The sequence below is a fragment of the Macaca nemestrina genome, chromosome 14, assembly GCF_043159975.1.
Source record: "Macaca nemestrina isolate mMacNem1 chromosome 14, mMacNem.hap1, whole genome shotgun sequence".
Classification (NCBI taxonomy): Eukaryota; Metazoa; Chordata; class Mammalia; order Primates; family Cercopithecidae; genus Macaca; species Macaca nemestrina.
Window position 1 is genome coordinate 68,632,853 of NC_092138.1, and position 23,756 is coordinate 68,656,608.

Consider the following 23,756-nt stretch of genomic DNA (forward strand, 5'->3'; position numbering starts at 1 on the left):
AAGCAAAATACACATAACAAAACAGATACTACACCTCATTCGGCACCCAATATCAACCTAGCAAGGCTCAAACTGTCTCTCTTTGGTCTCTATCATCTTTGATCCATTCAAGGTGGGGAGGGATGGCATCAATGAGTAGTCTCAGGGCAAGGCGAAGAGCAGACAGTTACCCCTTAACAGTCAGGCCTGTTAAGCTTTTTTTTCAGAGCTCACTGACTGTGACCATACTTACAGAGGGGTCTCTGAGTTAGGCCTGCTGGACTTGCATCAGAAATTCCTTCAGAGATCCCCTCCACATATACAAACACACACACAAAGACAAGACAGACAGAAGGCCTTCCAAACCAGGATCCCTAACCAAAAATTCCAAGAGTATTCCTTCCAAACTATCCTCCTATTCTCTGAGAAATCTCCCCGAAATCCTACTGATTGAAGAGAAGTCCAGAACCAAGACTCTTCCTACTAATTAGGGAGAGCCAACCAAGACCCCTGAAGAAGCTGAACCAATTGGGAGAAGGAAAGGGGTGTTGGCAGCGCCTAGAATACTCACCAAATCAGATACCCATGGCTACAGCTGCAGACACTCCACGACGGGGCTACAAACAGACACTGTGATAAGGTTACAGTTACAGGCACCCCATGGTGGAGCTACAGACAGACACCTCGCCATGGAGCTCTAGTTATGGGACATCTCCCCAGGACAATTTCTCTATTGCAAAGTGTACTCCATACACGTTGGGCTAGTAGTGCCCTGCCGATAGAGATGAAGCCAGAGTCAGCCCCCAGTCCAAAACTAGGCGACCCTTGGGCTGGCCTCTGGATCCATCACCAGACGGGGTGTACAGAACCAGGGGCAGGTAGCACAAGGGCAATCCTGAATGAGCCCCCAAATTTTTACCTGCTCAACTGGTTCGCCATGCCCACTACCTACACAGAGCTGATTTATCAAGATAGGGGAATTGCAATAGAGAGAGTAACTCATGCAGAGCCAGCTGTGCAGGAAACAAGTTTTATTATCACTCAAATAAATTTCCCCTAGCATTCGGGGATCAGAGGTTTTGGGGTTTTTTTGTTTGTTTGTTTTGAGATGGAGTTTTTGCTCTTGTTGCCCAGACTGGAGTGCAATAGCACAATCTCAGCTCACTGCAACCTCCGCCTCCCAGGTTTAAGTGATTCTCCTACCTCAGCCTCCCAAGTAGCTGGGATTATAGGCATGCACCACCATACCTGGCTAATTTTGTATTCTTAGTAGAGACAGAGTTTTACCATGTTGGCCAGGCTGGTCTCGAACTCCTGACCTCAGGTGATCCACCCACCTCAGCCTCCCAAAGTGCTGGGATTACAGGTGTGAGCCACCATGCCCCACCTTGGAGATCAGAGTATTTAAGGATAATTTGGTGGGTTAAGAGAGGCCAGTGTGTCAGGAGTGCTGATTGGTTGTGTTGGAGATAAAATCATAGAAAGGCAAAGCTGTCTTCTTGCACCAAGTCAGTTCCTGGGTGGGGGCCACAAGATCAGATGTACCAGTTTATCAGTCTGGTGGTGCCAGCTGATCCATCAAGTGCAGTGTCTGCAAAATATCTCAAGCACTTATCTTAGGTTTTATAATGGTGATGTTATCCCCAGGAGCAATTTGGGGAGGGTCAGATTCTTGTAGCCTCCAGCTGCATGACTCCTACATTTCTAATCTTGTGGCTAATTTGTTAGTCCTACAAAGGCAGTCTAGTCCCCAGGCAAGAAGGAGGTTTATTTTGGGAAATAACTGTTATCTTCTTTGTTTTATTTTATTTATTTAATTAATTAATTTATTTTTTAGATAGAGTCTTGCAGTGTCACCAGGTTGGAGTGCAGTGGTGTGATCTGGGCTCACTGAAACCTCCACCTCCCGGGTTCAAGCCTCAGTCTCATCAGTAGCTGGGATTACAGGCATGCACCACCACGCCCAGCTAATTTTTTTGTAGTTTTAGCAGAGACGGGGTTTCTCCATATTGGTCAGGCTAGTCTCGAACTCCCGACCTCAGGTGATCTGCCTGCCTTGGCATCCCAAAGTGCTGGGATTATAGGCGTGAGCCACTGCGCCGGGCCAGGTGAGTGAATTTTAAGAGCCCGGGGCTGGGAGGCCCGGGTCCTAGTCCCAGCTCTGCTCTGCCTTTCTGGATGGCTTTGGACAAGCCAGTGCAACTTCTCGAACCTGTTGCCTCTCATATAATAGGAACCTCCGCCACTTCTTGAAAACTTACTACAAGCCAAGGATTGTGATCAGGGGTTTCTATACGTCATCTCACAGTTCTATTTCATTTTTTTTGCTTCAGAGAGAAAGAAAACGCTCAGGAAGACTGAGTAACGTATATATGAGCAGGAGCTGGTGAGTGGCATAGGCTGGACTCGATCCAGTCCCGTGATTCTAACTCTAGCAACCCTGGTTTTTCCATTACACCATAGGGCGCGCTCTCCCCATTCCCCTGAGAGCTGGACATAGACTATGCCCTGCGCAGGCAGCCGTCCGCCTCCTGCAGGGAATGCTTGCTCCTAGGTACACACACGGAACCCGTGACGGTGCGAGACCACGCCCTGGGGCCGCGAGCCTCAAGCCTAGCACAGGAGAGGGGCGCGGAGCTTCCTCGCCCCGCCCCGCCACCCTTCCCGCGGGAGCCCCGCCCCCCTCCCTGATTGGCTGTCGGGAGCGAGGCGGGGCCTAGGGGATTGGCTGAGCGGCGTCCGCGGGCTGACGTGGCGGGCAGGCGTGTGGGTCTTGTAGCGCTGCTCACAGAAGAGTAGAGACGGCGGCGGCGGCGGCCGAACTCAGACTGACAGTGAGGCGCCGCACCCCGAGCCGCCGCAATGCCGCTGGAGCTGGAGCTGTGTCCCGGGCGCTGGGTGGGCGGGCAACACCCGTGCTTCATTATTGCTGAGATCGGCCAGAACCACCAGGGCGACCTGGACGTGGCCAAGCGCATGATCCGCATGGCCAAGGTGAGGCGGGAGCTCCCGGTACCTGGGATCCGGGCGCCGGGCGCCGGGCGGGGCGGGGCGGGGCGGGGCTGCGGGGAGCCAGGGCCACACGGCTTCCCCAGCTGGGTACCCTGGTCCGGCCTCCTCCCGCCTGCCAGTTCCGTTTTCGGAATCCTTCGGATCCCTCTTCCTCACCCCGTCCACCACCCTCCTGACCTTTCTGCTCTACAGCAGCTGCCTCCTAACCCGACCTCTTTCCTCCCCGTTCTGGTTCCAGAATAATCTTTCCAAAACTCAGACTTGATCAGACCATTACCCCTGCCTGGCACCTTCTGTGGCTCCCTCCCGCCCGCTGGTAGAGTGGAAACCCTTTAACGTAGCCTTCAAGATTTTAATTACTGGGCCCCTTCCAGCCCGTCATAATTCTTCTCTGACATTCTTCAGCGGCACAGAGTTACTTTCAGGAATGACAGTTCCTGGAAGTTGCTGTGGTCTCTTCTCACCCGCCATTCCCTGTATGTGGAATATGAAGTGGTTAAAAGCCGGGGCTATGAGTTCAAATCTCGACTCCACCACTAGCTGTGTGAACGTGGGCTGGTTACTTAGCCTCCGTGAACCGTTTCCCCATTTGAAAGCGGGGCTTGATAATAACAGTTCTTTCCGCATGGAGTTGTTATGGGGATCAAATGAGATTCTCAGAGCTCTGAGCCCAGCAGTTGGCACACAGGAGTCGGTAAATGCGAGCTATTCGTGATACGATGTTTATAGCTTTCCGTGCTCCCTCTTCTCTTGGGACTGCCATATTCTTCATTACGACCCCAGCCCCCAGCATAAGGCCTGGCCTGCACTATGATTCTTTGGTTTAGAGGTAGCTCACCCCGTCTTTCCTTTCCCTTCATCAATGCTGCTCAACTGATTTTGTATCATTTGTGACAGGTTCTTTAAATGTTTATTTATTCGTCTATCTTAGAGATAGGGTCTTGCTCTGTCACTCAGGTTTTCTCTTATTGTTCTTTCTTTCTTTTTTGAGACGGGGGTCTCTCTGTATCACCCAGACTGGAGTGCAGTGGCATGATCCCGGCTCCCTGCAACCTCTGCCTCCCGGGCTTAAGTGATTCTCCCACCTCAGCCTCCCGAGTAGCTGGGACTCACAGGCATGAACCACCATGCTGGCCTAATTTTGTTGTAGAGATGGGGTTTGGCCATGTTGCCCAGGCTGGTCTCGAACTCCTGAGCTCAAGCGATCTGCCCGCCTTGGCCTCCCAAAGTGCTGGGATTACAGGTGTGAGCCACCACCCTTGGCCCTTACTGTTCCTTTGGGACTGATTTTATGGAAACCTAACCACTGAATCATAAAAATACTTTACAAAAGTAACACTGCTAACATTTTTTGAGTGCTTACTCTACCAGATACTAAGCTAAATGCTGTACATGCACCATCTCATTTAATTTTTACAACAACCCAATGCCATGATGCTGCCGATTTCATTTTAAAGGCTAAGAGAAAATAAGTGACTTAGGCAAGGGCACACAGCTAGTATGATAAATACAGTAAGGGGTTTTTCAGTTTTTGCTCCTAAGCCACAGGGCTCCAGCCTTTCTTATGCAACATTGTTTTCTAGAGGGAAATTCCCACTCTTAATTTGAAGGAGCAGCCTGTTTCTCCTCTTGGAATGCTAAAGTTGTAAAAATATCTGGAGATACTGAAGAATATCTGGAGATATTGAAGCCATAGAAACAAAGCTATACTGACCAGGTGCAGTGGCTGATTCCTGTAATCCCATCACTTTGGGAGGCTGAGGGAGGCAGACTGCTTGAGCTCAGGAGTTCGAGACCAGCCTGGGCCACATGGCAAGACCTTGTCTCTAATTCCATTGAGCTGGAATCTAGGTGGCTGCAGCCTTTAGGAAAGGGATCTGGTCAGCTTTGCTAGAGACACTGTGCAACTTTAGTCAGGTTAGTCTGGGCCTTGGGATCTTTATCTAGACAATGAGAGCTCTGTTGCCCAAGGTCACTTTCAGTTCTAATGTTCTTCGAACTTTCCAGCATCAAGTCCTGACCTTACCATCTTATGATTTGTCAAAGAGCAAGAATAGTGATCTCAGCACTGACATTTCTGGACCCAAGAAGTTTTTAATAGCATGAATACCTCTGTGTCTACAGAAATGGCAGTGAGATAGGACTTTAGTGGGTTTTAATTATTCTTTTTCTTGAGTAGGTTGTTTTTGTTTGAGACAGAGTCTCACTCTGTTGTTCAGGCTGGAGTGCAGTGGCACCATCATAGCTCATTGCTGCTTCAACCTCTGGGGATGAAGCGATCCTCCTACCTCAGCCTCCTGAGTAGCTGGGACTACAGGCATATGCCACCACGCCTGGCTAATTTTTACATTTTTTGCAGAGACAGGGTCTTACTATGTTGCCCAGGCTGGTGTTGACGTCCTGGGTTCAAGCAATCCTCCCACATTGGCCTCTCATAAAGTGTTTGGATTACAGGCATGGGCCACTATGCCTGACCTCTTGAGTGTTTTGTGTGTGTGTGTGTTTTTTTTAATAGCTTTTATAGTCAAACAATCCAGCTTTTATATTATTGTCTCTGCTCAGTAGAAGTCACCTAGGGGCTGGGGCATTTTTGTTTTTCTGCTTTTCGACATGTAACCTGTTCAAAGAAAATGTCATGGAAAAAAGTGCCAGTGCAAAGCAGCTAAAAGCAGAGTTGCTATTGTTGAAATCAGAGAAAGAGGCACAGGGCACTGTCCCTGGATTTTCTTGTCCCTAAGAGGGCCTCATTAGAACAGTTTACATGTCCTGAAGGTAGCCCAAACTGTTTTTATATAGATGGAGAAACTGAGTCCAGAGCTGGGAAGTGACTTATCTAAGAGTTAGGGTCAAAGTTAAAACAGAATCACCGGGCGCGGTGGCTCACGCCTTGTAATCCCAGTACTTTGGGAGGCCGAGGCGGGTGGATCACCTGAGGTCGGGAGTTCAAGACCAGCCTGACCAACATGGAGAAACCCTGTCTCTACTAAAAATACAAAATTAGCCGGGCATTATGGTGCATACCTGTAATCCCCAGCTGCTCAGGAGGCTGAGGCAGTAAAATGGCTTGAACCCGGGAGGCAGAAGTTGTGCTGAGCCGAGATCACGCCATTGCACTCCAGTCTGGGCAACAAGAGCGAAAACTCCGTCAAAAAAAAAAAAAAGTTAAGCCAGAATCTTTCTTTACTAAATTCTCATCCAGTGCTGATTTTACTATTCTTTGCTGAGTTATATAACTTTAAATCTTCCTTAATTCTTTGATCCAGTATTTTTAATATTTACAATGCAATACAAAGGAAAAAAGCCCCATTTTTTTTCTTTTGGCATGTTAAGAGAAAAAAATAGCGGGGGGGGGGGGTCTCCCATCTCCAAACAACCTTTTCTTCCTTTCAGACTTTCTTGCCTTTTCTGTTTCTCTTCCTTGGAGGTCCTTAAAGTCTCTGTCAATCGATGTTGTTTTTAAAGATGGTGATGTAGGCTGGGCATGGTGGCTCACATCTGTAATCCCAGCACTTTGGGAGGCCAAGGCAGGTGGATCACCTGAGGTCAGGAGTTCAAGACCAGCCTGGCCAACGTGGCAAAACGCTGTCTCTACTAAAAACAACAAAAATTAGCCGGGCATCATGGTGGGCACCTGTAATCCTAGCTACTTGGGAGACTAAGGCAGGAGAATGGCTTGAACCCGGGAGGCACTGGTTGTAGTGAGCGGAGATCACGCCTTCTGCACTCCAGCCTGGGTGAAAGAGTGATACTCTGTCTCTAAATAAATAAATAAATAAATAAAGATGGTGATGTCATAGCAGTTGCCCCAGAATTTTTTTCTTTTTTTGAGAATCTGCGACAGTCACTGAAAGGTGTCCTAATGTGTGTTGTAGGAGTGTGGGGCTGATTGTGCCAAGTTCCAGAAGAGTGAGCTAGAATTCAAGTTTAATCGGAAAGCCTTGGAGAGGCCATACACCTCAAAGCATTCCTGGGGGAAGACGTATGGCGAGCACAAACGACATCTGGAGTTCAACCATGACCAGTACAGGGAGCTGCAGAGGTACGCTGAGGAGGTTGGGATCTTCTTCACTGCCTCTGGCATGGATGAGGTGAGTCCTCTGTTGCTCTGTCATTTGTCACTTTAGCAGACCAAGTGTCAGCAGGCAGCCTGGTGACTTCCGGCTTAGGGCCAGCTCCAGCCCTTGCTCATCTTTTCTGTTCCCAACTATTGGAGAGGCTAGCAGGCGCCAAAGCCCAGTGAGAATCTGTGGGAAGGATGCCATTGTTTTAAAAACAAGTTGTCTCTGGCCAGGCGCAGTGACTCACGCCTGTAATCCCAGCACTTTGGGAGACCGAGGGGGATGGCTCATCTGAGGTCAGGAGTTCGAGACCAGCCTGGCCAACATGGTGAAACCCCGTCTCTACTAAAAATACAAAAATTAGCTGGGCATGGTGGTGCGTGCCTCCCAGTTACTTGGGAGGCTGAGGCAGGAGAATCACTTGAACCTGGGAGGTGAAGGGTGCAGTGAGCCGAGATCACGCCACTGCGCTCCAGCCTGGGCAAGAGAGCAAGACTCCATTTCAAATTAAAAAAAAAAAAAAAAAGCCAGGCGTGGTGTCTCACACCTGTAATCCCAGCACTTTGGGAGGCCGAGGTGGGCAGGTCACGAGGTCAAGAGATCGAGACCATCCTGGCCAACATGGTGAAACCCTTTCTCTACTAAAATACAAAAAATTAGCAGGGTGTGGTGGCGCACGTCTGTAGTCCCAGCTACTTGGGAGGCTGAGGCAGGAGAATTGCTTGAACCTGGGAGGTGAAGGTTTCAGTGAGCCGAGATCACACCACTGCACTCCAGCCTGGTGACAGAGCAAGACTCTGTCTCTAAATAAATAAATAAATAAATAATAACAACAATAACAAGTTGTCTCTGGAAGTAGAGGTCAGCCACACTGAGATCCCAGAGTCCCTCCAAGCTGTAGGGACACCCCCGCTGGGCCAGGTTTCTCCCAGTAGAAAATGGTCTGGAAACCAGGGGCTGGGTGCGGTGGCTGACACCTATAATCCCAGAGCTTTGGGAGGCTGAGCTGGAAGGATTGCTTGAGGCCAGGAGCTCAAGACCAGCGTGGGCAACATAGGGAGACCCTATCTCTACAAAAAATACAAAAATTAGCCAGGCGCGGTGGCCGTACACCTGTAGTCTGGGAGGCTGAGTATTGCTTGATCCCATGTATTTGAGACTGCAGTGAGCCACGATTGGGCCACTGCACGCCAACCTGGATGATAGAGCAAGATCCTGTCTCTTAAAAAAAAAAAAAAATAGAGCAAGGAAACCACAATTCTGGAGTCTGCCCCTTGCTGACTAGCATTGACTGACTTGAGAGGGGGGACACTGGCACTGTCCAGAAGGGAATGGCTTATAGGATGGTCACCGGTGGTTTTTGGCTTGGCCAAAACCAAGCTGGTGCCAGGTCTCGGGTCCCGTCTGCTCTGTGACCTGCCTCCTTAGAATTCCTTCATGTGTTCTTTTAAATGTAAAAAAATTTTAGTTGTAAAAATAATATTACAGAAAGTTTCGAAAACAAGAAAAAGGGGAAAAAACTGACCCATAATCCCTCTGTAGCAGTTCTTTTTACATATTTCCTCCTGAAGCCTTTTTATATGCTTGTTTTGTTGCCTGCTGGTACTATTTAGTGAACATTGAGTTCTGTGCCTGCTTGTTTCAGTTAACATTATAGCACGAACTTTTACCCCACCTTATGCTTAAATATTTTAATAGCAACGTAATACTTCTTTTGCTGCATGTACTATACTGTACCTAATCATTCCTCTACTTTTGGACATGGAAGTTATTTCAGTTTTTTTTTTTTGAGACAGTCTCAAAAAAACTGGGGGAAGAGTATATAGGATTTCTCTGTGTTCTTTCTTACAGCTGCACGTGAATCTACCATTATCTCAAAATCAAAAGTTTAAAATTAAAAAAAGAAAAGTTTCCTCAGTTTAATTTAATTTAATTTTTTTTGAGATGAGTCTCGGTCTGTCACCCAGACTGGAGTGCAATGGCGTGATCTCGGCTCACTGCGACCTCCGCCTACCAGGTTGAAGTGATTCTCCTGTCTCAACCTCCTGAGTAGGCATGCACCACCACACCTGGCTAATTTTTTTTTTTTTTGGTATTTTTAGTGGAGATGGGGTTTCACTGTGTTAGCCAGGCTGATCTCAAACTCCTGACCTCAGGCAATCCACCCATCCCAGCCTCCCAAAGTGCTGGGATTACAGGTGTGAGCTACTGTGCCCAGCCCAGTTTTATTTTTTGTTGTTGTTTGTTTGTTTTGAGACAAAGTCTCACTCTGTCTCCCAGGCTGGAGTGGAGTGGCACGATCTCAGCTCACTGCAACCTCCGCCTCCCAGGTTCAAATGATTCTCATGGCTCCGCCTCCCGAGTAGCTGGGATTACAGGCACCTGCTACCATACTCAGCTAATTTTTGTATTTTTAGTAGAGATGGGGGTTTCACCATGTTGGCCAGGCTGGTCTCGAACTTTGACCTCAGGTTATCCACCCGCCTCAGCCTTCCAATGTGCTGGGAGGCAGCAGATCTGATGCCTAGAGCAGTGTGCTTTCCACAGTCCCTCAGCTGCTGCTGCCTGACTGGCAGCCCAGGCTTCCCAGAGCATAGATTCTCACTGTGAATGCCTGAAAGCTCAACAGAGTCTCTGCATGCACCACGCTCGGTACCGGTTCAAGACTGAAGTTGGCTGGAGAGTCTCTGGGCCCAGGAGCTGCCTTGGGAGTAAGAGGATAGATTTTTTTTTTTTTTTAACCTACATAAAAAACTTACTTAGATATATTGCTGATCTTCCATTAATTATTGCCCTGCAGCCTGGGGCAGAGCCCTCACTCTGCATCCAGTTTCAAATCTGAGACCTGGGTTTGCGCAAATTCAGTTTGAACTGGTGACATAGCAGTCTCCATTCAGAAAGGAATAGGTCTTCTATTGTCTATCAACAACAGAACCAAAGGGACATTGTTGTATTAATTCTTCTGGGCGTACTCATGGCCTGGGGAGAGTTTCTGAGATTGTATGTGGCCTCCTCTAAAGAAACAGGATTGTTTTTCAACAGACTAATCACAATGTTTAGCTTCTGGTTAAATAATATTCTTTTAAAGTATTAGTCACTCCTGGTGCTTTTTTTTTTTTTTTTGAGACGGAGTTTCATTCTTGTTGCCCAGGCTGGAGTGCAATGGTGCAATCAGGTCTCACTGCAACCTCTGCCTCCTGGGTTCAAGCAATTCTGCCTCAGCCTCCCAAGTAGATGGGATTACAGGTGCCCACCACCACGCCCCGCTAATTTTTTTTTTTTTTCGTATTTTTAGTAGAGAGGGGGTTTCACCATGTTGGCCAGGCTGGTCTCAAACTCCTGACCTCAGGTGATCCACCCTCCTTGGCCTCCCAAAGTGTTAGGATTACAGGTGTCAGCCACCGCGTCCAGCTGCTTTTTTTTTTTTTTTTTCCCCCTGGAGACAGGGTGATACGGTTTGGCTGTGTCTCCACCGAAATCTCAACTTGAATTGTATCTCCCAGAATTCCCGCGTGTTGTGGGAGGGACTCAAAGGGAGGTAATTGAATCATGGGGTCTGGTCTTTCCCATGCTATTCTTGTGATAGTGAATAAGTCTCATGAGATCTGATGGTTTTATCAGGGGTCTCTGCTTTTGCTTCTTTCTCATTTTCTCTTGCTGCTGCCATGTAAGAAGTACCTTTTGCCTCCCACCATGATTCTGAGACCTCCCCAACCAGGTGAAACTCTAAGTCCAATTACAGCATACAGCCTTCCCCAGAGTAATCACTTTGAGAAGCACTTTCATTTGGAGGACTAAGTCCTAACCTGTTTTGTTAAAAATAATTAGGCTTAGTAGTTTTGTCATCCCTCCTCCTCCTTAGTTTTTTGTCCTCCCCCAGGACACAGTTTTCCTAAAACTTGACCTTACCTAGTGTTGAATCCATAGTAGGGAGAAATGTTATGTGGGCATTTCATTGCAATGACAATTAAAAACAATAATAACCAATCAGAGTAATGAGAAGCATATGAAGGCGGTTTCCAAAGTGTGGTTCGGGAACCCCTGGGGGATTCATGAGCCCTTTCAGGAGGTCCACAAAGGCAAAACTATTTCCATAATGATACTCAAATGTTATTTGTCCTTTCCATTGTCATTCTCACAAGTATATAGTAGAGTTTTCCAGAGGCTAGGTGATGTGTGATGACATTATTCCTTTGGCAGTGGCTAACCTAATGGAAGGTGTGTTGCGTGTTCTTTTTTTTAAAGAACAGTTTTATTGACACACCATCCAATTCACCCAATTGAGGACACAATTCAGTGGTGTTTAGTAATATTTACAGAGTTGTGCAACCATTAACACAATTACCGTTAGAACATTATCACCCCCAAAAGAAAAGCCACCCATTAGCAGCACTCCTCAGCTGCCCCAATTCTCCCAGGCCTAGGCAATGACTTATCGGGGTTTTTTTTTGTTTTTTTTTTTTGAGACAGTCTCTTGCTCTGTTGCCCAGGCTGGAGTGCAGTGGCGAGATCTTGGCTCACTGCAATCTCCATCTCTCAGGTTCAGGCAATTCTCCTGCCTTAGCCTCCCAAGTAACTGGGATTGCAGGCATGCACCACCCTGCCCAGCTAATTTTTGTATTTTTAGTAGAGACAGGGTTTCACCATGTTGGCCAGGCTGGTCTTGAACTCCTGACCTCAGGTGATCCACTTGCCTTGGCCTCCAAAAGTGCTGGGATTATAGGTGTGAGCCACTGTGTCCGGCCTCAAATTTTTGTCTCTATAAATTTGCCTATTCTGGATATTGCATATAAATAGAATCATACAATATATGAGTCTGACTCATATAACATTTCATATAACTTTCATATAACATTGTGTTTTCATTTATGTTGTAGCATATATCAGTACTTTGTTTCTTTTTTTTGGCTAACTCATAATTCAGTTTTACGGCTATACCACATTTTATTTACCCTTTTGTCAGTTGGTGGACACTTGGGTTGTTTCTACTCTTTGGCTATTATCTTTGGCTATTAAGAATGATGCTGCTATGAGCTTTTATGTACAGGTTTTATATGGACATGTTTTCATTTCTCTTGGGTATTATACATATGAGTGGAATTGCTGGGTTACCTGGTAACTCTGTTTAACTTTTTTGAGGAACTGCCAGACTGTTTGCCAAAGCGGCTGCACCATTCCCAACAGCAGGGTTTGATGGTGCCAGTTGCTTCACATCCTTATCATTTGTTATTACCTCCTGATACTAGCCATCCTAGTGGATGTGACATGGTGTCTCATTGTGGTTGTGATTTGCATTTCTCTGATGCATCTTTTCATATGCCTGTTGGTCATCTGCGTATCTTCTTTGGAAGAATGTTTATTCAGATCCTTTGTCAGTTTTAAAAATTGGATTATTTTTCTTTATATATTCTTTTGAAATTTAATTATTTTTTCATGTATATCCTTCCAGTGAATTGTCTTTATATATTTTAAGTACAAGTCCTCAAGTCCTTTATCAGATAAATGATTGTAAAAAGCTTTAGTCTTTGGGTTGTCTTTTCCACTTTCTTTTCTTTCTTTCCTTTTTTTTTTTTTTTGAGACGGGGTCTTGCTCTGTTGCCCAGGCTGGAGTGCAGAGTGGTGCAATATCGGCTTACTGCAACCCTGGCCTCCTGAGCTCAAGCAATCTTCCCACCTCAGCCTCCTAAGTAGCCAGGACTATAGGCATGTGACAACAGACTCAGCTAATTTTTGTAAGACAAGGTCTCACTATGTTACCCAGGCTGGTCTCAAACTCCTGAGCTCAAGCGAACAGCCTACCTTGGCCTCCCAAAGTGCTGGGATTACAGGCATGAGCCACCATGCCTGGCCCTTTTTCACTTTCTTGATAGTGTCCTCTGAATTACAAACATCTTTAATTTTGATGATGTCCAAATTATCTATTTTTTCTTCTGTGTTTGTCTATTTATGTGGTTTAAAAATTTCTCATTTATTTTTATTTTTGAGACAGGGTTACACTATGTCACCCAGACTAGAGTGCAGTGGTGTAATCTCAGCTCAATGCAACCTCCAACTCCCAGGTTCAAGCGATTCTCATGCCTCAGCCTCCCGAGTAGCTGGGATTACAGGTGCACAACACCATGCCCAGCTAATTTTTTTTTTTTTTGTATCTTTTGGTAGAGATGGAGTGTCACCTTGTTGGCCAGGCTAGTCTTGAACTCCTGACCTCAAGTGATCTGCCTGCCTTGGCCTCCCAAAATGCTAGGATTACAGATGTCAGTCACTTTGCCCAGCCAATTTTAGCTTTTTTTTTTTTTCTTTATTTCTCAGTTTTAAACCACAATGTGATATCACTGCACAGCTATCAGTATGGTTAAAGTAAAAAGTGGTTGGCTGGATGCAGTGGCTCACTCCTGAAATCCCAGTACTTTGGGAAGCTGAGTTAGGAGGATCAGAAATGAAAACTTTGGCCGGGCGCGGTGGCTCAAGCCTGTAATCCCAGCACTTTGGGAGGCCGAGACGGGCGGATCACAAGGTCAGGATCGCTTGAGGCCAGGAGTTCAAGACCAGCCTGGGCAACAATAGCAAGACCCGATCTGTTTAAAAAAATAAATAAATAAAAGCCAGGCATTGTGGTGTGTGCCTGTAGCCTCAGCTACTTGGGAGGCTGAGGCAGGGAGGCAGGAGGCTTCCTTGAACCCAGGAGCTTGAGGCTGTGGTGAGCCATGATTGCACCACTGAACTCCAGACTCCAGCCTTGGCAACAGAGTAAGATCCTGTGTTTAAAAAAAAAAAGTGATAACACCACATGGTGTCAAGGATACAAAGAAAATAGGTCATTCATATATTGCTGATGGGAATGTAGAATGATCCAGTCACTCTAGAAAACAGTACGGCAGTTTCATTCCTTCTTTTTTAAACAGCTTTATTGGGACATAATTCATGTACTGTACAATTCAGCCACTTAGACTGGGAGTTTCTTATAAAGCTAGATAATGTGTTTATCATATGATCCACCAGTTGTCATTTGGTAATTTATCCCTAAAGAAATGAAAACTTTGGCCGGGCGCGGTGGCTCAAGCCTGTAATCCCAGCACTTTGGGAGGCCGAGACAGGCGGATCACAAGGTCAGGAGATCGAGACCATCCTGGCTAACCTGGTGAAACCCCGTCTCTACTAAAAAATACAAAAAACTAGCCAGGCAAGGTGGCGGGCGCCTGTAGTCCCAGTTAGTCGGGAGGCTGAGGCAGGAGAATGGCCTGAACCCGGGAGGCGGAGCTTGTGGTGAGCTGAGATCCGGCCACTGCACTCCAGCCTGGGCGACAGAGCAAGACTCCGTCTAAAAAAAAAAAAAAAAAAAAAGAAATGAAATGAAAACTTAACATTCATACAAAAACCTGTATGTGAGTGTCATTACAACTTTTATTCTTAGTAGCTCAAAACTAGAACAAGCAAAATGTTCTTCAGCGGGCGAATGGTGAAACAAACTGTAGTACATGCGTACCATAGAGTATTACTCAGCAATCAAAAGGAATGAACTATTTTTTCTTTTTTTTTGAGACAGAGTCTCACTCTATCGCCCAGGCTGGAGTGCAGTGGCACAATCTCGGCTCACTGCAACCTCCGCTGCCCAGATTCAAGCGATTGTCCTTCCTCAGCCTCCTGAGTAGCAGGGATTACAGGCACACACCACTGCGCCCAGCTAATTTTTGTATTTTTTGTAGAGATGGAGTTTCACCATCTTGGCCAGGCTGGTCTCAAACTCCTGACCCACATCGGCCTCCCAAAGTGCTGGGATTACAGGCGTGAGCCACCATGCCCAGCCAGGAATGAACTATTGATGCGTGCAGCAGCCTGGATGCATCTCAAGGATATGATGCTGAGTGAGAAAGCAGCATACACAGAAGGGTGCATACTGTACGATTCTGCTTCCATAACATTCTGGAAATAACAGAATTATGAGAATGGAGAACAGATGGGGAAGGGGATGTGGTTATAAAGGGGTGACGTGAAGGATCCTTGTAGCAGTGGCATCATGGTACCTTCTGTATGGTGACCGTGGCAGTGGTCACATGAGTCTGTGCATGGGGTAAAATTGCATAGAATTAAATATAGGCATACATAAATGAATACATGTAGAAATGGTGAAATCTGAATAAGATTGGTGGACTTTGTCAACGTCATTCACCCAGTCATGATATTATACTATAGTTTTGCAAGACATTACCATTGGGGGAAGAGTATATAGGATCTCTCTGTATTCTTTCTTACAGCTGCAAGTGAATCTACCATTATCTCAAAATTCAGTGTTTAAAATTAAGAAAAGATTCCGCAATTTTATTTTATTTTATTTTATTTTTTGAGATGGAGTCTTGCTGTCACCCAGGCTGGAGTGCAGTGGCACAATTGTGGCTCACTGTAACCTTTGCCTCCCAGGCTCAAGCAGTTCTCCTGCTTCAGCCTCCCAAGTTGCTGGGACTTCAGGCATGTGCCACCATGCCCAGCTAATTTTTGCATTTTTAGTAGAGACAGGGTTTCACCATGTTGACCAGGCTGGTCTTGAACTCCTGACCTCAGGTGATCTGCCTGCCTCGGCCTCCCGAAGTGCTGGGATTGCAGGTGTGAGCCACCATGCCCAGCTTTAATTTAAAATGTTTATTTTATTTATTTCACTCTGTTGGCCAGGCTGGAGCGCAATGGCACGATCTTGGCTCACTGCAACTTCTGCCTCCTGGGTTTAAGAGATTCTTGTGCCTCAGCCTCCTGAGTAGCTGGGATTATAGGTGCCCGCCACCACACCCAACTAATTTTTGTATTTTTAGTAGAGATGGGGTTTTACCATTTGGTCAGGCTGGTTTCAAACTCCCGACCTCAGGTGATCCACCCACCTTGTCCTCCCAAAGTACTGGGATTTCAGGCATGAGCCACAATTTTAATTTTTTTAATTTTTAATTCAGTAAATATGAATAAGTAAACCCACATCAAAAAGAAAAAAAAGATCTGTAGACTCTTTAGTAACTTTTTTTCATTTTTTGAGACAGAGTCTTGCTCTGTTGCCCAGGCTGGAGAGTAGTGGCACAGTCATAACTCATGGCTCACTGCAGTCTAGACGGCCCAGGCTCAAGCGATCCTCCCACCTCAGTCTCCTTAGTAGCTGGGACTACAGGTCCACACTACCATGACCAGCTGATTTCTACATTTTTTGTAGAGACAGGGTCTCCCTATGTTGCCCAGGCTGGTCTTAAACTCCAGGCCTCAAACAGTCTCCTACCTCGGCCTCCCAAAGTGCTAGGATTACAGGTGTAAGCCACTGCTTCTGGCCTCCTCAGTAATTTTTAAGAATCTAAAGATGAAAACATTTGGGATCCCATGCTGAATGCTGTTTACACATACCCCAGGTGTGTGGTGTGTACCCTGGCTCTATGATGATGGCACGGCTATATGGTACACACCTCAGCTGTATGGTACATACCCCTGACTGTATGATGCACACCCCAGCTCTATGGTACACACCTCTGCTATGTGGCCCATATGTGGGCTATATGGCCCTGTGGCCAAGTGAATGGACTCTAGGGTCAGATTTTTAAGTTTGAATATGGCTCTGCCTATCATTTCTGGTATATCCATGTGGAGGTTATTTAACCTCTTTGTGCCTGTTTTCTTCAGTTGTAAAGCGGGCTTTGTAGCAGAACCCATCTGGGAGGGAAAGTGAAGATTAAATGTGATGGTTAATATAAAGCATAGTACACAATCAGTATTGAGTGTTAGTCACAATTAAGGAAAGCAACCCGGGCTAAGGGCTGGGACATCTGGGTACCTGGAGGCTGGGACATCTGGGTGCTTGCCCTGACTTTGCCCTTAACTCTCAGTGTGACCTTGGTGAGCCCCTTCCCTGCCTGGGCCTCCATTTCCTTTTCTGTGTGTGACCCAGCTGCCATCCAGCGACTCTCCCTATTCTGATGTCCTGAGTCCGCACAGAACCAGGGAAGATGTCATCAAGGTGACTGGCACCTGGAATGGGGACTTTTCGGCTTCTGTCCACGTTTCCTGGAAACGCAAGCTCCCTGAGCTCCTGGATCCGACCTAGGGGAAAGGTGCCTCCTTGCTCTGTGAGGCTGCCGAGGCGGAGTCACTTATTTAGGCCGTGCCCTGCAGGTGGCATCAGTTGAGAACCTGGAGTGGTTGGGTGATAGGGAGGAGTCAGTCTGGTGTTTGTAGCGGGGCTTCCCTCTTGGTTTTCCTTCCCTCTGCTCCCCAGGCAGCCCATTTGCTTGGTGTCTGGGATGTGTGTTTTAGAGCCAGGCTCTCTGAGCTCAGCTCCTGGTGCTCACACTTTGTGTGGCTTGGGCTCCTCATGTAACCTTGGAGCCACAGTGGCCCCCCATCTGTAAAAACAGGATTGTTAAGATGCTCCTGGGGCTATCTGGGGCTATCTGCAGGATTCAGGGAGTTAAGCCCGTGGGGTGTCAGCACAGGGCCAGGTCTGCACTCACCCAGCGATGGCTGTTCTGTTGCTTAGAACCCTTTGGAGTTTTTCTGCTTCAGTCTATTTGAGCAGGTAGGTTTCTCTGGATGAGAAATGCCATTTGTCCCCAGCTAGTCCCCTGCCTGACCTAGGGCACAGGCAGTGAGGGGAAAGTGCGTTTTTTTTTTTGTTTTTTTTTTTTTTGAGACGGAGTCTCGCTCTGTCGCCCAAGCTGGAGTGCAGTGGCATAATCTCTGCTCACTGTAACCTCCGCTTCCTGGGTTCAAGCAGTTCTCTGCCTCAGCCTCCTGAGTAGCTGGGACTACAGGCGCCCGCCACCACTCCCAGCTAATTTTTGTATTTTTAGTAGAGATGGAGTTTCACCATGTTGGCCAGGGTGGTCTTGAACTCCTGACCTCATGATCCACCCACCTCAGCCTCCCAAAGTGCTGGGATTATAGGCGTGAGCCACCGTGCCCCACAGGAAAGTGCGTTCTTTAAGAGCCTTTACAAGAGTTAATTTACCTTGCCGTCTGTCAAACTGTTGGAGGTAGAATGGTTCCTTGTTCTGCATTTACGTAGCAAGTGGCTCCCAGTGTTTACCTACCCTAACTTCCTCATAGAAACAGGCATTTATTGAGTGCATATTTTCTCCACACTGTATGCTGTTCTAGGGCGTTCTCTGTGTGCTGAGGAAAGGTTAAGGTGTGGCAGAATTTTATTAAGGCCAAGAAAACTGTCAGGGCTTCTGGTTGAAAGTTGCACCAAGCCTGTGGAACTCAGGTGAAACAGCAGAACGTCTTTAGTCTAAAAGGAAAGTTCTTTTGAGAAGGCAAATGGAAGTCATGACCAAAGAGGTGACTCCTGAGGGACATGCTCCCCTCACACACAGTGGCCATCCCAGCAGAGCCGCCCTTCCCTCCAGCACCTGCCTGTGTCCCAGGCACGGTGCCCTCTGACAGGCCGCTGCCCTGAGGCCAGCCCAGCCTATTTGTGGCTACACCCTTCCCCTGACTCCCTGTTCTCCCCAGCTCATCACCGTGGGCTTTTTTTTTTTTTTTTTTTAAGACGGAGTCTTACTCTGTCACCCAGGCTGGACTGCAATGGTGTGATCTTGGCTCACTGCAGCCTCCACCTCCCAGGTTCAAGCAATTGTCCTGCCTTAGCCTCCTGAGTAGCTGGGATTACAGACACATGCCATCACGCCGGCCTAATTTTTGTATTTTTAGTAGAAGCGGGGTTTCATCATGTTGGCCAGGCTGGTCTCAAACTCCTGACCTCGTGATCTGCCCGCCACGGCCTCCCAAAGTGCTGGGATTACAGGCATGAGCTACTGTGCCTTGCCTGGGCTTCTTTTTTATCCTGCAGGGTCCAAAAACTGAGGGGAAATTGGGGGGACTTTAGAAAAATCTCAGCTCTACTCCTCTCTTTCCTTACCCCTGACTCAGATCAGTGGTTCCCAGAGTGTCCCACAGGACACAGTACAGAAAGGGGGTTCTGTGGGCACGTGTTGTCCACCCTCATTCATTAATTTAGAATCAATAAAGGGTTTTTTTGGTTTGTTTTTTGTTTGGTCACCCAGGCTGGAGTGCAGTGACACGACCTCAGCTCAGTGCAGCCTCGATCTCCTGGGTTCAAGCAATCCTCCCACTTCAGCCTCCCAAGTAGCTGGGACTGCAGGCACATGCCACACGCCTGGCTAATTTTTATATTTTTTGTAGAAACGGGATTTTGCCATGTTGCCCAGGCTGGTGTCAAACTCCTGGGCTAAAATGATCCTCCTGCCTTGGCCTCCCACAGTGCTGGGATTACAGGCATGAGCCACTGTGCCTGGCCAGAATTAAAAAAGTTCTGAGTCGGGTAAGTTTGGGAAACACTGGGTTTGGAACTCAGCTAAGTTGATTTACTGGGACCCTCAGAAAGCATTAAGGCAGGGTAGTGTTTCTCCCAAATGAGGCGATCCATGGGACCCATTTCTGCATGTTGAACTCAGCTGGGAGCCAGAGGAGAGTTGTACATGGCTGAGCTCCCTTCAGACTCCCACAGACTTTGTGCTATGGGGCAGGAGGGAGAGAGGAGTGCTGAGGCTGCTGGGCTGCATGGAACCCCAGATAGAGAGGGAACCCGATAGCAGGGTGGGAAGGCTAGGGGAAGTCAAGGAGTCCCTGGAGAGAAAGGGGTCACCAGTTGCTGACCGAGCCTGTAGTAGCCCCTAGGCACAGCGATACTGTCTTAGGGCTGAAAGAATCTTCCAGATTTCTCAGATTCCCTTTGCAGGATGGCTCTGAGTGGCAGTTTTCTAAATGGCCACTGGGTGGCGCTGGCTTCCCAAGAGGTGGCAAAATGAGGCGCCCCTTCCCTTTCCAGCAGGAATTGGCCTTTTTCCTTACCTGAAAATTATAGAATTCCATGCAGATTTTACAGCCTCTGTAGTAAGCTTCTGCAAAGTTTTTTTTTTCCTGCACTTGTCCCCTCTCCTTGCCCCTGATCGCTCTGCCCCTCTCTTGAGGGGGTTCCTGCATCTGTTTATGCCCTGGAGGGCCACACCACACTCCCACAAGGTGAACATTATACAAAAGAAAACTCAGTGGAAGATTCCTTCTTTAAACAGAAAGCAATCTCTTCATCTGCCAAATGGAGTGAGAAGGGTAGGAAAATGAGACTTTATTCAAAAAATATATTTAAAACTGATGTTTTTTCAGTTCTGTCTTAGGGCTAGTTAGCAGTGTTAGGAAACACAAACAGGAAAGAGTGAGGTAGAAAGGTATGGAAGGTACTGGGCATGGTGGCTGAAGCTTATAATCCCAGCGCTGTGGGAGGCCAGTGTGGGACAACTGCTTGAGGCCAGGAGTTTGAGAACAGCCTGGCAACATAGCAAGACCCCATCTCTACAGCGAATTAAAAAAAAAAAATTAGCCACATGTGGTGGCACATGCCTGCGGTCCCAGCTACTTGGGAGACTAAGGCAGGAGGATTGCTTGACCCCAGGAGTTTGAGACCAGTTTGGGCAACATAGCAAGACCCTGTCTCTACCAGAAAAGAAAAGAAAAAGATGGAAGGGGAAAGGAGAAGAGTTAAAAATAAAGCAGAGAGGAAGAGTAGTAAGAACAGTGAAGGAAGGGAGGAAAGGGAGGGAGGGAGGAAGGAAAGAAGGGAGGAAAGGAGGGAGGAAGGGGAGGTAGGTCGGTTGGTCGGTCCTAGACCAATCAGAGTTTGCATTTCATTTTAGCAACATCCCTGGGAGAGGGAAAGATTTGTGTGCACGTGATCAAGTGTGAGAAAGTCATTAAGCCCTAATTTATTTCTGAGTCACAGGCATCATTTTAGAACTAAGATATTTGGAACCATTCAGAGACACTGATTTTTTCGACTTTTGATTTCCAACTTCAATTCAAAACAGAAGGACTCAAGAAAACTTTTGAAGGTGATGCGTATGTTTATTACTCTGTGGTGATGGTAGCAGTAGTGTATACTTAAGTCCAAACTCACCAAATTGCATACATTATGTGCAGCTTTTAGTATATCAATTATACCTTATTGAAGCTGGAAAGAAATAATAAAAGGTTTTTGAGTTCTTATAATTTGACAGCAAACTGAGATTTTACTCTTATAACTTATGATCCACTGATTCCTTCAGCAAGCATTTGCTGACATTTACCAGTTTCCTGAGTCTTGTTGATGAATACTAGAGAAGGATGTTGAAGAGCCCTAAATAGGTAACTTCAGGCAGTGACGTTATATCTGAAAACGTGACTGAGGTTCACTTTTCTGTGGGCAGCGTGCTTTGAGGCCTGAAAGGGCTCGGGCTGAATGGGCCCTGCCAGCCATGGATCCTTGTCTAAAGGCTGGGTGAAAAAATGCTCCATTTTCCCCCTTTCGCCAAGGATTGAAATAGCCCCTTTTCCCACGTTTGGCCGAGTAGAGGGGAAAGCCTTTGAGGCTATTCACGTTTTCCCTGCCTGGTTTTCTGGGTCAGGATTAGGTCATGACTGTTTCTTATTTGTTCATTTGCCCTTGGGCCCCTGGGGCAGGTAGGGTTTGGCCAGGTGAAAGATTCTTTTCCACATTTTTTTTTTTTTTTTGAGAAGGAGTCTCGCTCTGTTGCCCAGGCTGGAGTGCAGTGACACGATCTCAGCTCACTGCAACCTCTGCCTCCCAGGTTCAAGCCATTCTCCTGCCTCAGCCTCCCAAGTAGCTGGGATTACAGGCATGTGCCACCACACCCGGCTAATTTTTGTATTTTTAGTAGAGACGGGGTTTCACCATGTTGGTCAGGCTAGTCTCAAACTGCTGACCTCAGATGATCCATCTGCCTCTACCTCCCAAAGTGCTGGAATTACAGGCGTGAGCCACTGCACTCGGCCCTTTTCCAGATTCTTGTCACCAGCAAAGACCAGCACCAAATGTTGTTTGTTGGACTAATGGATGGGTGGATGAGAATGAATGTTTGCATTTGAATGAAATGACTGAGAACAAATCTTTGCCCGCTTTCAAGTTGTTGAGAGTCCCTCTGCTGCATAAGAGGAGTTTTTCTATTTGTATGTTATTCCTCGCCTGTCATGACAACAGTGTTTTTGAACAATGGTGAAAAGGAGCTCCCTCTTTGATTTTTGTAGATGGCAGTCGAATTCCTGCATGAACTGAATGTTCCATTTTTCAAAGTTGGATCTGGAGACACTAATAATTTTCCTTATCTGGAAAAGACAGCCAAAAAAGGTAAGTGTCTAATTTTTGACATAAAATCCAAGGGAGTCCAAACCTTCATATGTTTACTCCCCTCATGGTGGCCCACTTTGAGGCAGATTTCATGAAGACAAATTTTAGGAGCCTCTTTTCATTTTTTTAAAATAAGAGACAGGGTCTCGCTATGTTGGCCAGGTTGGTCTTGAACTCCTGGCCTGAAGCAATCCTCCCATCGTGGCCTCCCAAAGTGTGAGGATTACAGGCATGAGCCACAGTGCCCTGCCAGAAACCTCTTTTCAATCAGCCTGTACTTTCACTTTTTGTATGCTAAGTTGAAAGAAAATAAATTAAGAATATGACAGTTTTTATAAGACATTTAAAAAATTTTTTAAGAATTTATTTATTATTATTATTTTTTTATAGAGACAAGGTCTGTCTATGTTGCCCAGGTTGGTCTTGAGCTCCTGGATTCAAATGATCCTCCTACTTTGGCCTCCCAAAGAGTTGGGATTATAAGTGTGAGCCACTGCACCTGTCCTAGAAAATTTTTTAATGAAAATGTGTAAGAAGGATATGACAGTATACATAAAACCTAGTATGGTGATGCATACCTGTGGCCCCAGCTACTCTGGAGGCAGAGGTAGGAGGATTGCTTGAGTTTGAGACTGCAGTGGGCAATGATCATGTAAAGTCGTTTTACAACATGAACAATGTCATTTTATCATCATAACACCCCTAGGACTGAAACAGGTCTGATTATGATGCTTGATACTTATTTCATAGGGGAGGCTTTTGAGACTCACAGACAGACAGTGCTTTGCCCAGGCACAGCTACAAGTGGCAGCTCTGCACCTCACACTCACTCACACTCTTGAATCAGCACTCATTGTACTGTACTGCCATGGTATACAACCTGTTAATCAGATGAGACACTCATTTTCCTCTTGAAAGTGTGAAATTCCTCTGCCTCTTTAATTCAGTTCGTTTTGCTCAAGAACACTGTCGGGGGGCAGAGGGGAGCCCACCTTCCCTGTGGCTGAGGGCAGGAACCCAACAAGCTCCTCTCTATTCCCCCACAGTGGCTGGCACAGTGTTTTGAGATGTCTGTGGAGTTCAGTTGAATGATGAGACCAGCAGTTGGGATGTGTTGGGGAGAGTCAGAACCTCTAAAGAGAAAGTGCTGATGGTATTGGTGCTGGATTACTCAGGTCGCCCAATGGTGATCTCCAGCGGGATGCAGTCGATGGACACCATGAAGCAAGTCTATCAGATTGTGAAGCCCCTCAACCCCAACTTCTGCTTCTTGCAGTGTACCAGCGCATACCCACTCCAGCCTGAGGACGTCAACCTGCGGGTCATCTCGGTGAGCAGGAGGGGGGGTTCCCTTCTCCGGCCATTTACTATGGGGAAGACGTAGTCTTTTTTATAACCAAAATTCTAACAAACCATGGCATACTTTATAATTTGAACATCCTTTGACAGTCTTGCTGTTACTAAATCAAATTTGAGCTAAACAGTTGAGGAAGCACATACATTCTAAAGAGTGTGACTATAAATGAAATTTTCTTGGCCAGGTGCGG

The 23,756-nt window shown here is 46.8% G+C and overlaps 2 protein-coding genes across 4 annotated transcripts in view; one reads left to right on the forward strand and one right to left on the reverse strand.

Moving 5' to 3' along the window:
• LOC105477199 (N-acetylneuraminate synthase) overlaps nucleotides 1–23,756 on the forward strand; it is a 40,567-nt gene that overhangs the window by 12,324 nt on the left and 4,487 nt on the right. The window contains exons 1-4 of one of the 2 annotated variants that reach the window (XM_011733596.2): nucleotides 2,766–2,973; nucleotides 6,864–7,079; nucleotides 22,110–22,209; nucleotides 23,385–23,539. In XM_011733596.2, coding sequence (XP_011731898.1) covers nucleotides 2,842–2,973; nucleotides 6,864–7,079; nucleotides 22,110–22,209; nucleotides 23,385–23,539 — 603 coding nt within the window. In that variant the 5' untranslated portion in view covers nucleotides 2,766–2,841. Of the gene's footprint in view, nucleotides 1–2,765; nucleotides 2,974–6,863; nucleotides 7,080–22,109; nucleotides 22,210–23,384; nucleotides 23,540–23,756 lie in introns of those variants that run through there. The other variant, XM_011733597.2, reaches the window with a different exon arrangement.
• LOC105477197 (tripartite motif containing 14) overlaps nucleotides 7,087–23,756 on the reverse strand; it is a 57,076-nt gene continuing 40,406 nt past the window's right edge. Inside the window, exon 7 of one of the 2 annotated variants that reach the window (XM_011733594.2) lies at nucleotides 7,087–7,235. The gene's annotated coding sequence lies outside the window, so the exon portion shown is untranslated. Of the gene's footprint in view, nucleotides 7,236–23,468; nucleotides 23,577–23,756 lie in introns of those variants that run through there. The other variant, XM_011733593.2, reaches the window with a different exon arrangement.